Raw genomic sequence first — 14,109 nt, forward strand, 5'->3', positions numbered from 1 at the left:
AATATTTATTTATATGTCGTCACAGACCAATAGAACATGAAACCACTTACGGAGGTCAGCCCCATGTTAACTATATGTACTGCCATGTTCCATACATTAAAGATAACTAATAAAACAAGAATATAAACTTACGTCAATACAGTCTGACAATCACAGATTCATAAGGTGCCAACTATTTACTAAAAATATTTTTAATGAACGAAACTGTGAATCTAATGTAACACACTGCAACAAATTTCCACTAAGCAGGAAGTATTGAAATATATGGAAAAGGTCATAACCAACATTAACCAGAAAGTGAGAAGCTTCCAGTAGGCAGCTGTGTGGCTAGATGATATACCAAACTATAAACTATGATGTAAGTCTAAAGAAAAGTACTACAATACATACACAGTATATTAGAAAGCCATTCACTTTATTCAGAACAACCAAAGACACATACCTACATATGACATGTAGCTTGTGACAAAGCAAGCTGGGATCTCTTTACTTCCTCTCTTGTTTTGCCATCTGCCTCCTTAAATTAATTTTCATCTTCATTTTTACCTAATTACCATTAAGTGCATGAGTATAATCTGCATTACCATAAAAGAAAAAGGTTGGCCTTCAGTCTTAAGGAATATAGCACCAGGTCTAATTATGTGCTTATTTTTGTGTATGTAATTAATTTCCTAATTTATTTTGACCATTTCTAATTAATACTTTTATTACAGGGTGAAATCAGTAATTGTTCTGTGACTTAGCTTCTACTGTTGACTTATAAACAAATAGAAATTATGTACTAACTATAAACATTTGGAGGAAGAACTACTAGAATTCTTAAAGTATTTATTTGGCTCTATTCAGAAACATACTAGCAAAGCAGTCATTAATTAATTACAAAATAATTAACAGGTTTGTCAAATGTATTATTTGTATAACAATATCTGTTAACTTCATTATTTAAACAAATAATTTGGCCTGACATTTGTGATACGAGGAACTGTTAAAAAGAAGGTTTTTTTTATGTATTCAGTTAACCGAATGAGTTATATCTTAATTGTAATTTCTTTAACTTAAACATCGAACACTGTATAGTTTCAGTGGCTATTATTGTGAGGATATATAAAAGACTGATTTTAGGTCCTGAGACAGCCAGTCCACAGCCGATTTTCACACGGGAATTATGTATTGGTTAGATTAACAACAATGCATCAACTTAATAGTGGAATAAGTGTAACACAAATAGGCTGTGTGTTAAAACAGTTAATGACCATGTCTGTTCAATTTATTTGAGAAATAGTGTCACACGTACCGTATTATTCTGCAAGAACTGTGAACTGTGTGGTTAGGTTTTCACAGCTCATAGATGTTCAGCAGCAAACTACTGTAGCAATTTGCTCATGTTCTCCTGCAAGCTATTAACAAGGCTTATCAACATTTACCAATAGTGAACTTGCCATATAATTGTGTAATATTGGGGTGGTCTTGAACAGTGAAAGTAAAGAACTGTGAAAAACAATTGTGCAACTGTTGGCTTCATCATTGACAGTAGTCAGTGTTGAACTTCCACTTCCCATTTTTCAGCCACTATAACAATGCAGTACATTGACATCGAAGACTCTCAGTGAAGGAATAAAGCAGGCGAACGTCACAAGCTCTTAAGCAGGGTAAGACAAAGGAAAGTATAACCTATGATCAGAAAAACATCCAGACAACATGTGCCAGGATATACAATACAATGTGTAAAATGTCAGTTGGTACCTTCGTGGCTAGGTGGTTAAATCAGAATATGGATTTCAAGGAATATACAAAACACTACGTCAGGCATTATTAAGACATTAGAGGTACAGGCGTGCAATCTGAACAACATATCCATGTTAACTAAAAAGAGCATAGATGTGAGGAAATGAACATGTACCATCATAACAATCTAATGAAGGAAGAACTCACAACATTAACAACGTAATGCCAACAGTATGGGATACCACTTTATGAAGATTATATAACTGTAGGTTGTGACTGTTGTACTTCTTGCTAGCAATTTCCTACACTAGCTGTGTAACTACACTTGATACTGTTTTACTGGTCTTCATTATGTACAGGAATATTTTGTTACACATTTTTCTTACTTGGTTTTTAATGCCATTTTTCATGAGAATGCATAGATGTTTTTATGTTTTAGTATGCTTCTAACTTTTCACCATTCCTGTAAGATGCAAGTTAACATTGCCTTGAGCTACTCACTAGCTTGCTTTCATTCATCGATGTGCAACCATGAAGGTTGCTACACTACATTCATTAGCATTATGGGGTTAATGTTGTGAGTTCTTCGTTCATTACATTGTTATCATGGTACATGATGGGTGTTCATTTTCACACATCTATACTCTTTTTAGCTGATAAGGGTATGTTGTTCAGAATGCATGCCCATACATCTAATGTCTTGATAATGCCTGGCATAGTGTTTGGTATATTCCTTGACATCCATATTCTCATTTAAGCACCTACCCATGAAGGTACCAACTGACATATTACACATTGTATAGTGCACCCTGACACACATTCTCTGGTTGTTTTCCTGATAGTAGGTTATATGAGGGCTATGCTGAAAGTTTTTAGTAGAATGTGTGAAAAAAAATTTATTTGCAAAAAAACGTTTACAACTTTTCAAAATACTCTCCATTAGCATGTATACATTTTTCCATTCTCTGAAACCACTTAGAAAATGTGTCAGTCCAAGCTTCTTTTGGGGTGCCACTTAGTGCACTCTCGTACGCTGCAATGGCCTCTTCATCTGATGAAAACCACTGCCCTCAAATTTTTTCCTTAGTATTAAGGAACAGAAAGAAGCCACAGGGGGCCAGGTCAGGTGAACAGGGGGGATGGGGTAACACTCGCACTTTTTCTTTCTCCAGAAAGTCCATCGTTCTGGCAGCCCCGTGCGCAGATGCATTGTCGTGATGTAGCAGAAGGTGCCCGCTCTTGGACTTTGGATGCTGTGACTTCCATGTGGCGATGTCTTTTGAAAGACAAACATTCACGTACCATTCAGCATTGACTGTACGACACGTGTCCAAGGTCACAGAGGTGAGATGCCTGATCTTTGTGAAAAAGTTGCCACCATCTTCCAGAGCTCCGATTTCATCGAACTTTTGTGGGTGGTTCCTACCCTGGAAAGCACCACACAGAAGACTGTCTCTTTGTTTTAGGGTCATAATGGTAGACCCTCGTTTCATCACCTGTGATGATATTGTAGGTGTCTTGGGACCTACCTCCATTGAATTTTTTGAGCATCAAACAACACCAGTCCACTCTCTCCTCCTTTGGCTTTCTGTCATGGAATGTGGCATCCAACAGGCACATCTCTTAGTAAGGCCTAAGTGACTATGAACGATGGTCTGTGCTGCTGTTGATCCAATAAATGGTCCCTTCAATGCCGCAAAATGTAAGATGTGGATCTTCTTTGATCATTTTCCTCACGGCATCAATGTTTTCAGGAGTCACAGTTGTTGCTGGCTGACCGGGACGAGGTTCATCTTCAATTGACTGCCGACCCCTCAAAAACTTGTGAAACCAATTTCCAGCTGTGGCCCTACAAGGAGAAGCTTCACCAAAAACACGCAGCAAAGAAGAATGGCATTCTTCGGCACTTAAACCCTTTTTATAATCATAAAAAATCATGGTGCGAAAGTCGTGGCGCAACAGCTCCATCCTGCACCGTCTCTGACTCAGAACTGCCTGTGCTTTCTTACCGCACTGTGGGGAGGATCACCGCTAGCTAGGGGCTGCCCGCACATGTCCCAAGGTAAAAAAACATCGCTCTTTTGAATGAAAACAACCCCATTGTCCTCCGCTTTATGGTTTACGGGCTGGTAAAAACTTTCGGCATAGCCCTCGTACCTCCCTTTGTCTTACTCTGCTTAAGAGCTATCAGTCATGTAGAGGTATGCGACTTTGGTTGTTCTGATTGACTTTCTAATATACTGTGTATGTATTGTAGTACTCTTCTTTGGACTTACATCATAGTTTATAGTTTTGTATATCTCCTAGCCACAGGCTGCCTACTAGCAGGCTTCTCACTTTATTGTCAATGTTGGTTATGACCTTCTCCATATATTTCAATACTTCCTACTTAGTGGGAATTTGTTGCAGTATATTACATTAGATTCACAGTTTCATTCATTAAAAATATTTTTAGTAAGTAGTTGGCACCTTATGAATCTGTGATTGTCAGACTGTATTGACGTAAGTTTATATTCTTGTTTTATTAGTTATTTTTAATGTAAGGAACACAGCAGTACAGATAGTTAACATGGAGCTGACCTCCGTAAGTGGTTTCATGTTCTATTGGTCTGTGACGACATATAAATAAATATTTTATCTTCAGTTTGCACCCATCAGTATATGATTGTGACTGTTTTGCTCCAGATATTTCATGGGCACTAACATTAGAATTACACTGTAATTATCTAGGCATAACATGCAACATTGACCTCTATTTAGTAGGTTCTTTTTTACAATTTTTTATGGAATGTATATTCTGTTCCCTAGTTTATATCAATATAGTGTGGACCTGTTTTCTCATTTTATTTTTTAATTTATCTTCAACTATGATGTAACTACCTTACAGTTTGGTATTGTTACATGTTACTACATATTACCACAATAAGTAATACTTACACTGATGTTTTTGTCATGTATTTCACACTATTATCATTTTTGTCTTTACACAGGGGTCTGAAGGTGGTGTAAAGTAATGTTGAAACTGACTGCTCAAATTAAATAACAACTGTGAACTAACATGGGTGAAGGCGTTTTCATTCAACATATTAAGAGTTATTCACATTCAGCTTTGTATTACTTTTCAGAGTAAGGCTCACGTCTCGTGTACAAGACTTTATCAGAAAGCTATACAATTTTTGCACTGTTCTACATGCCTGTAGTAAAAGCTTTGTATTTATTTCATATTTATATAGCCCCATCTGCTGTTCAGTTGTCAAAATTCTGTATCAGTAGATGTCACAACTCACAGTTGCCTGAGAAAGTGCAGTGTTATTTTGAGAGTAAACAGGAGGTGGCCCCTCCAGGAAGTCAGTCTTCCAACTGTTTCTAGTCTATTGAGACACCACTATAAAACTCAGCTGCACTGAACTTACATCATTCCTTTAAAAGACATTTAACAGAAAAGAGACAGAAAAGTCATTATTCCACTGTTACACACCAATAAGTGAAAAAATCATTGTGCATGAAATCAGACTAATATGGGCAAGTAGCATTGATGAAAGACTTCACATAGCAATAGGCAAAGCAATAAAATGATATTTAGTGACAGAATTACAGACTTTGAATTTATTTATTTATTCTCATATTAGAGCCATACATATTAATTACATAGTTATTACTATATTACTTTTGCCAGAATTTTAATGCTTCAATATGATAGTTGTAACTCAGAGATGTTGTTTACGCTGAACATGATAATATATTGAGTTACTTGTGTAATGAATCAAAGTGTTACTTTTCCAGACAGACTTGTGCATGTTGTTGTCAAGGTACTATTGACCATTACAGTTTCACTACCATAAAAGTATTGCAAACAAAAGTCAAATTTGCATGAAGCATATGACACGCTTGGATATGCAAATCATTAACATTTTAGGCAACTGTACAAAGTAGAAGTATATACGAGGGCAGTTCAATAAGTAATGCAACACATTTTTTTTCTCGGCCAATTTTGGTTGAAAAAACCGGAAATTTCTTGTGGAATATTTTCAAACATTCGTCTCGTATAGTTTCATTGACTTCCGACAGGTGGCAGCGCTGTACGAAGCTGTTAAAATGGCGTCTGTAACGGATGTGCGTTGCAAACAACGGGCAGTGATCGAGTTTCTTTTGGCGGAAAACCTGGGCATCTCAGATATTCATAGGGGCTTGCAGAATGTCTACGGTGATCTGGCAGTGGACAAAAGCACGGTGAGTCGTTGGGCAAAGCGTGTGTCATCATCGCCGCAAAGTCAAGCAAGACTGTCTGATCTCCCGCTGTGCACAGCTGGGACTCCTGCAATGGCGGAGCGTGCGAACACACTCGTTCGAGATGATCGACGAATCACTATCAAACAACTCAGTGCTCAACTTGACATGTCTGTTGGTAGTGCTGTCACAATTGTTCACCAGTTGGGATATTCAAAGGTTTGTTCCCGCTGGGTCCCTCGTTGTCTAACCGAACACCATAAAGAGCAAAGGAGAACCATCTGTGCGGAATTGCTTGCTCGTCATATGGCTGAGGGTGACAATTTCTTGTCAAAGATTGTTACATGCGATGAAACATGGGTTCATCACTTCGAACCTGAAACAAAACGGCAATCAATGGAGTGGCACCACACCCACTCCCATACCAAGAAAAAGTTTAAAGCCATACCCTCAGCCGGTAAAGTCATGGTTACAGTCTTCTGGGACGCTGAAGGGGTTATTCTGTTCGATGTCCTTCCCCATGGTCAAACGATCAACTCTGAAGTGTATTGTGCTACTCTTCAGAAATTGAAGAAGTGACTTCAGCGTGTTCGTAGGCACAAAAATCAGAACGAACTTCTCCTTCTTCATGACAACGCAAGACCTCAGACAAGTCTTCGCACCCGAGAGGAGCTCACAAAACTTCAGTGGACTGTTCTTCCTCATGCACCCTACAGCCCCAATCTTGCACCGTCGGATTTCCATATGTTTGGCCCAATGAAGGACGCAATCTGTGGGACACACTACGCGGATGATGAAGAAGTTATTGATGCAGTACGACGTTGGCTCCGACATCGACCAGTGGAATGGTACCGTGCAGGCATACAGGCCCTCATTTCATGGTGGCGTAAGGCCGTAGCATTGAATGGAGATTACGTTGAAAAATAGTGTTGTGTAGCTAAAAGATTGGGGAATAACCTGGTGTATTTCAATGCTGAATAAAACAACCCCTGTTTCAGAAAAAAAATGTGTTGCATTACTTATTGAACTGCCCTCGTATTATAAGGAAAATTCATGCAGCACATATCTCATACAGAAACTGGGTTTGGATATTGGTTGTTTGAAAGAATATCATATTACACTTCATGTAAGAAGGAAAAGCATCAACTACGCATTAGAATTAGACAGCAGTAAGATTGTGATTTATTGAAGCTGCAGTTTATTGTTCCACATGAATACCAACTGAGACAACACACATACTGTTTGTTAAACCACACTGGATCATGCAGCCATGTCATGTACTTTGAGACAGGAAATGGGCTCATTTGCAGCAAGAGAAATATACACACTGACAGTGCCACGACTTCTGAAGCACTATAGACTGTCAGCACAGCAGCAATTGTCATGTCTACCTATGATGTGGAAATAGAGATAGACATGTTAATAGTGGTACAGTGAATGACAACAATAGACACAGGTGTATCACCATCTAGCCCTTTCAGATGAGTCCTTGGTCTGAACACATCATCACAGAGGATGTATCCATGTATGGAGGTTTTGAGGATAACAGATGTTGCCAGACTTCATTCCTCATCATAAGGAATCCACGCATGGTGTGATGGTATGTGGTGCCAGTAGGTACACAACACAATCACCTCTGATTTGCACAACTGATAATTTAGACAGCACAGATCACATTTCTGTGTGTTGAGGCTGGTGACTGTGCCTTATATTTAAGGTCTCTTTGACATAGCCTTTCAATAAGATAACACTGGGTCACATGTTGCCTGTGCATCCTCCTGAACTATATCAATACAAGAGTGTGTTCGACTGATGCCCTGGCTAGCCCATTTTCCAGATCTCTCACCCAATGAAAACATCTAGTCATTGGTTTCCAAGAGTCTGACACTCACTATCCACTCTGGCATAGAAATGAACCAGCATGGAATGATGTACATGAATGTGCCATCCACCTCTCCAGGGGGACACCACCTTCTACAAGCACTGACAACCCTTGGAATTTGAGGAAAATTTATTTGGTTAGACACAGACTCCTTAGAGCAATACACCACCATTCTCACCTCAGCCTTCAACGGATGTAATTGGCCTACCATCCTAGTTCAGAAACAGATTTCCTGGACCATCACATCCTGGTACTGCTGACCCCTCAAAAATCAACTTAGAAGTACATCTCTTATCACTCAGTATTATCCTGGTCTTGAATGTATTAATCAGCTACTTTGACAAGGCTATGACTCTCTAAAATGATGCCCTGAAATGTGGTCCATTTTGTCTGACATTTTGCCCACCACACCTAGAATAGCTTTTCATCACCCTCACAGTTTCCACAAGGTCTTTCTCAGGCCCACACTGCCTCTGCACCCATTCCCCTACCCTATGGCTTCTATCCCTGCAACCATCCCTGCTGTAAGACTTGCCCTAAGAACTCTCTTACCACCACCTATACCAGCCCTGTGCTTTCGAAACATATACTTTCAAAGGGAAAGTCACCAGTGAAATGACACATATTGCTATGTAAGTACTATTCTGCCTTTTACATTGGTATGACTACCACCAAGTTATCAGTCAGAGTGAATGGACATAGACGGAGGGTGTACACTGAAACACACAATACCTGTTGCAGAGCATGTTCTACAATATGTCTTGACCTCAGCACCTCTTCCAACACACATGATATATGGAATCTTCCCTCCTGACACTAGCTTCCACGAACATCACAGGTGGGTACTGGTATTACAATATGTCCTTGGTCCCATCAGCTACCTGCCCTTAATTTACTTTAATTTCTTCGGTCTCACCATTTCTTCTCAGTAACTATTCCATTCTTCACTCCCTTTTAGTTTTACACATCTTTTATTTTATGACTTGTCTATTCCCCCAGCACCAGCACTACCACCACCACCACCACCACCACTGCCTCTACCATATAGAACACACTTAGCTTTCCACTCTAGTTAACTAATGCACAGCATTTTGTCTGTAATATCTGGCTTGTCAGTAATCTATAAGCTCTCAGGTTTTCAACTCTCATCCAGTGCATTCCCCAAATATCAGTCTTTCCTTTTATCCTTTCTGGTACATCTCCCCTGACCCAGGGTTCTGGGTGACTTTTCTGAACTCTCCTCATTTTTTAAACCTCACCAGTCCTTTCTCTTCAGCCCTCTTCTTTCCTCTTCAACACTTCTGACAGAAGAAGGAACCACTGGATATGAAAACATGCAGATTTCCTTAACCTTTATATGTGTCTCTTCACCTCCCACCAATTGATGATTAGATTTTGTATCTACCCAGTTACATTATATTTTCAAAAAATTATTATTTTCATTGGTAAATTAAACTTCCTGCTTTGGTGCATGTACACCATGGTAAATTCTCACCCATAATTCTTATGTGCGATACTTTGGGGGTATGTAATGCAGCAGAATGGGATAGTATTATATGAAAAGAATGATCCACCCATACTGGTGATTATGATACTACCACATGATTTTTTTTAGAAGTTATATACATGTAGAAGTTTAAACTGTAATATTGATACACAGTATTAATGAAAATTAGCTGACTAAGACGAATTTAAACCAAGTCTGGTAAGTTTATGGAGATTTTTTACAATAAATCAAAAATATGTTAAACATAATGTAAACAGAAATCTAACTTCGCCTTTATGGAATTTATACGTAGAAGAGTAACAGTAATTACAATAGAGTCCACTGTAAAGACACAGGATTCATGTTAGAAACCAAAGTTATACTGCAACTGTAAAGTAATTAACAGAAAAATTTAGGAGATTGTTACCGATGTATATTTCATGAAACCTTAATATGAAAACTGCGATATTTCAATATACTAACTGTATCAGAGACACTGAGATGATCTGTGAGGTAGATTTTCATTGCCAGCTTTGTGAAATGATATAAATTCCAAATGTAAATTCCATTATGTTAAATTGAAACAATGCATATGAGTGTTCAAGTTATTGCTTTCTCCTATCTAAGCACCAATGGCGGTAGCAGTATCACCCTGGCCGTACTCAGTTCAATTTCTATATGGTGCAATAAACATATTTTAAAAGTATTTTGTGTGTTTCAACAACATTATTTTTTGGTGAACTCATCACAAGTTGCATGACATTACATAAAATTGAACCCAGATGACATTTTAAGTAGAGGAGTTGCATTAAAACTGAGTTATACACCTGAATAATATTTTCAACACTCAGCAAGTTAAGTAATTGAAATGTAGTCACTAAAGCTTGTTGCATTTTACAGAGAGGGTGATGAAACTGCACCACACCTAATCTTCCAACGTGAAGAAAAAGACAGAGAATATTTGGATACTGAGTCCTGAAGAAATTATGCCTAATAAAGAACTACTAAAGGGCCTCCTACTATTCTTTAAGCGCACTGCCTCACCTTACTAGAAATCAAATGGAATAGAACCACATGATAAACCCTGTTCTGGTGTGGGCAATGGTGGGGCTGGGATCACTGCTGTTTCTGTCTCCCTGATCAAATCAAACCACATGAATTTATCATTCAAGCTCAGTTCAACTACAATACAACCTGGCTAGACCATTCTTTCTGCCAGAGGTGAGACATGTGTACACTAAATTTTGCACCCCAAAAATCCCCAAATCACTTGCAGACTTAAACAAGAATTATGTATCTAAACAAGTATTATGAAACCTGGGTGACATCAGCAATAACTGAAGAAGCAATTTGTGCCTTAAAGAGAAAGGTACTTCAAGTTATTATGGTAAATGTGAACAAAGAACAAAAGAAGATCTGTACCACTTCTCTGGACAGCCACACACTGGCCAAATATTAGGACAGAAGAGGCTACAGTGGTTTGGCCAGATCCTTTGAGCTGACAGATCCCTCCCACACTGGGGCCTCCATTCCCAATCTGCTGGGAATCACCCAAGGGGATGTCCAAGAATGTGATGGAAGGATTGAATATTAACAATCCTCGAACAAGTTGAGGAGCAATCAATGACTATCTGCAGTGCATATCTTCTTCATAGTGACTGTCTCACATCCTTGTTATTGGGCTTTTTGTAATGTGTTCTTTTATAATTTTTTATTGTGTGTGTGTGTGTGTGTGTGTGCCTGCGCCCGCGCGCGTCTTATTTTTTATGTTTTAAGTTTGGTTATTTCTCTTGTTTTTGCTGCTGAAGGCCTTAAAAGTCTATTAATGCATTAATGATGATGATACTTATTATTCTCCTCTGTAGGCATGCAGTAACAACAATTTTATTTGCTGTCCTTTCTTTCTGGCATTTTAATTTTAATGGATAGAAGAGTGTTTTTAGAGTTAACTTCTAGTTCTGAATATCTCATACATTTCTAAACATTTTCCTTACTGCGTAGGGGGAAATTTATGATTAGTTAAATGTGAAGTATCAAAAGAAAATTTCAGAAAATCAATAAATTCACAAAGGAACTGATGGGCTGGCCAAACAAATATCTATGGGGCACTATTTTCAGTATCTATGGCAGATACTTATGCAAATGTTTTATCAGTGAGGATGGAAAAACCACAACAGCTCCAGCCAAATTGCTGAGCATGTTTTATACCATGTGACCTACCCCGCCTCCCCTTTTTGTGAACCCCCCAAATTACCCCTCTTCTACCTTCAAAAAGGTATCTTATTGTTCCATGAAATTTCAGGTGAACTGCTGGATGTCAATAACTTACTGCCACAATATTTTGGTACTGAATCTTTTGATGGCAAGTTACAAACATCTAGTAGTTTGCTCAAAATTTCATGGAACAATTTATACATTGGGAAAGTCTTATCATACAAATCTATGTGGAGGAAATGATGCAGCATGTTCAAAGATTTGATAAGTTATGTGAAAAAAGTGCGAGGTTTGTGAGAGCACAAATATTAACTTGCAGATACCAGGAAATTAAATTTCACTAGATAAATTATGTTCTGAATGATAAATCTATTTATTATTATTTAACTTAAACCACACATGAATATAAAATTTTTCTTTCTCACATTAATATTTAATACTTATCACAAACCTTGGATGATAATAGCTTTGTTAAGAATAGGCTGCAGTGATGGGTCCAGAACCTCTAGTACATTCTGTAGTAACACAGGTTTTCCAAACTGCATTGCTTGCTCCAGAGTTTTCATGAAATCTGCTTGCCCAAAATCTATGACTTTTAAATCCTTGACAATAAAAAGAAAAAGAGAACTACAGTTATTCAAATTTTACATCTACAATACTTTAATGTGACTTGACAGCAGCATTTGTATATTATGATTAATATATGAATTCTACAGTGGAATTCTGACACTGCAATGATAATGTGTACCTCCATTTAAAATGATTCTTCTTTATCGTAAGTGCTCTGTACAATTTGCTTACCAGCTCATACTCCATTAAGACATCTGTTTGAATCAAAATTACACTTCAGTTTTAAACAGATAAAAGAAAGATTTATTACTGAGCAATGAAACAACACCAACCCTGTATTCACATATCATAATAAGCAATTTGATTACCAAAGCTGGATAAGGCATCCTCCAGCATTCTCTATGCATTCCAGCCTTCAGCTGACTGCACCCATGACTAGACACTACAGTATAAAAGACTGTTAATCAAAAAATAGCAAAAATGAAGATACAGGAATAAACTTGAATTTTGTACACTCCTGGCTGACTACCTTTGCTTTACCCACTTTTATAGATTTTTGAGAAATATTGTCATATTATTTTCTTGGATTTATTGCTCTTTAAAATTAAGAATATCAATAACATACATGGCTTGCTCTGAATCTATATACTTCTGGTAGGAGGGCACTTTAGTCTAAAAAACAGAGCTAAAGAACAAACATAGTTTCAGTTGGAACAGCTACTGAGAAAATAAAACACTGCAGTTTAGACCATGCTAAAAAACTGAGGAACAGTCATTCAATATCTTCAAGCAAAACATCAGGAGCTTCATGAATAAAAAGGATGAACATCTAAATCCATGAAGTAAAATGAAAAGGCAGCTGGAATGTCAATGAATGTCCCCAATGACAATTGAAGGACAAACAGCAAAAGTTACTGACCAATTTGTTTCCAGAACCAACTGCCTTCTGTGATTTAGATGTAAAGCTGATAGTAACTGCATTATCTGACCATATTAGTGAAATGTTAACAATAAAATATGCTGAACAATTACATTAAGACCACAGAAAGCAAGTGATGCACTAAGTTTTCACAAAAAATGAATCAATGAGTGTTTAGAGAGAAGTTATGGGAAAAACAGACTTTAATATCTGTAGTATCACTCATATCCAAACTCCAGATACAGAAACCACCTCTAATTACTGACACATATTAATAACTAGTCATTTCAAATCTATGCTAGAGCACTGACTGATATTTCTGATCAGTACTTATTAGCAGTCACTAAGTTAGACGTTTGTACAAGACTCTCTGCAGAATACCTTCTGGCTGAGCTAGACAAGAAACATCTCCTGGATCACAAAATTCTATAGAGAAGTTCATAAATTAACTTCCGGTTAACTATTAAAAATAAACAAATGCTTTTAGCTTGATGGCATCTGTTTCATTCAACACTCTGTAAGGAGGAAGTAAACGAAATGGACAATGGTACTTCATCTTCTGCCATTTGCAATGTATGTTCAGTTATTCATTCCCTGCAAGCAGAAGAAGTCAATGTCAATAAGACTCACTGTTGACTATCTCATTTATAAGGGGATGAGGTTATGAGTGACAGCAATGTGAGGGAGTGGTGAAGATAACCAAATCTGACTGCACAGATAGGCATAATTAAAGTAGTAGAAAGAGATTCAAATTCGACTGACAAATTCGTGCAACACAAATTCGACTGACAAATTTGTGCAATATATTGAGGTTCTTGTGAATGTGCAGTGTTGGTTCACTATTTCTGAACTTCCTGAAGATGCGTCTTAGATTTCAAGGATTACCCTCTTTGACATTGTCATTGAGAGGTTAGGATACTATAAGTTTTGTGTGTGGTGGGTTCCAAAATGTCTCACCAACATTCACAAAAAAGAAAGAATGGGTTCCGCCTTCATATTCCTTCCATGATACCATGAAGAGAGAGAGAGCAATTTCTGAACAGAATCATGACATGAGTTCAATATGTGAACTCTGAAATTAGAGAA

At 37.7% G+C, this 14,109-nt stretch overlaps 1 protein-coding gene across 1 annotated transcript in view; it reads right to left on the reverse strand.

Annotated features, from left to right (window-relative positions):
- LOC126195572 (dynein axonemal heavy chain 2) overlaps positions 1-14,109 on the reverse strand; it is a 957,657-nt gene that overhangs the window by 201,187 nt on the left and 742,361 nt on the right. The window contains 1 exon segment of the mRNA XM_049934198.1: positions 11,986-12,136. Within this exon segment, the coding sequence (XP_049790155.1) occupies positions 11,986-12,136 (151 nt within the window).

Source organism: Schistocerca nitens, chromosome 7 (genome assembly GCF_023898315.1).
Source record: "Schistocerca nitens isolate TAMUIC-IGC-003100 chromosome 7, iqSchNite1.1, whole genome shotgun sequence".
In the NCBI taxonomy this organism is placed as follows: domain Eukaryota; kingdom Metazoa; phylum Arthropoda; class Insecta; order Orthoptera; family Acrididae; genus Schistocerca; species Schistocerca nitens.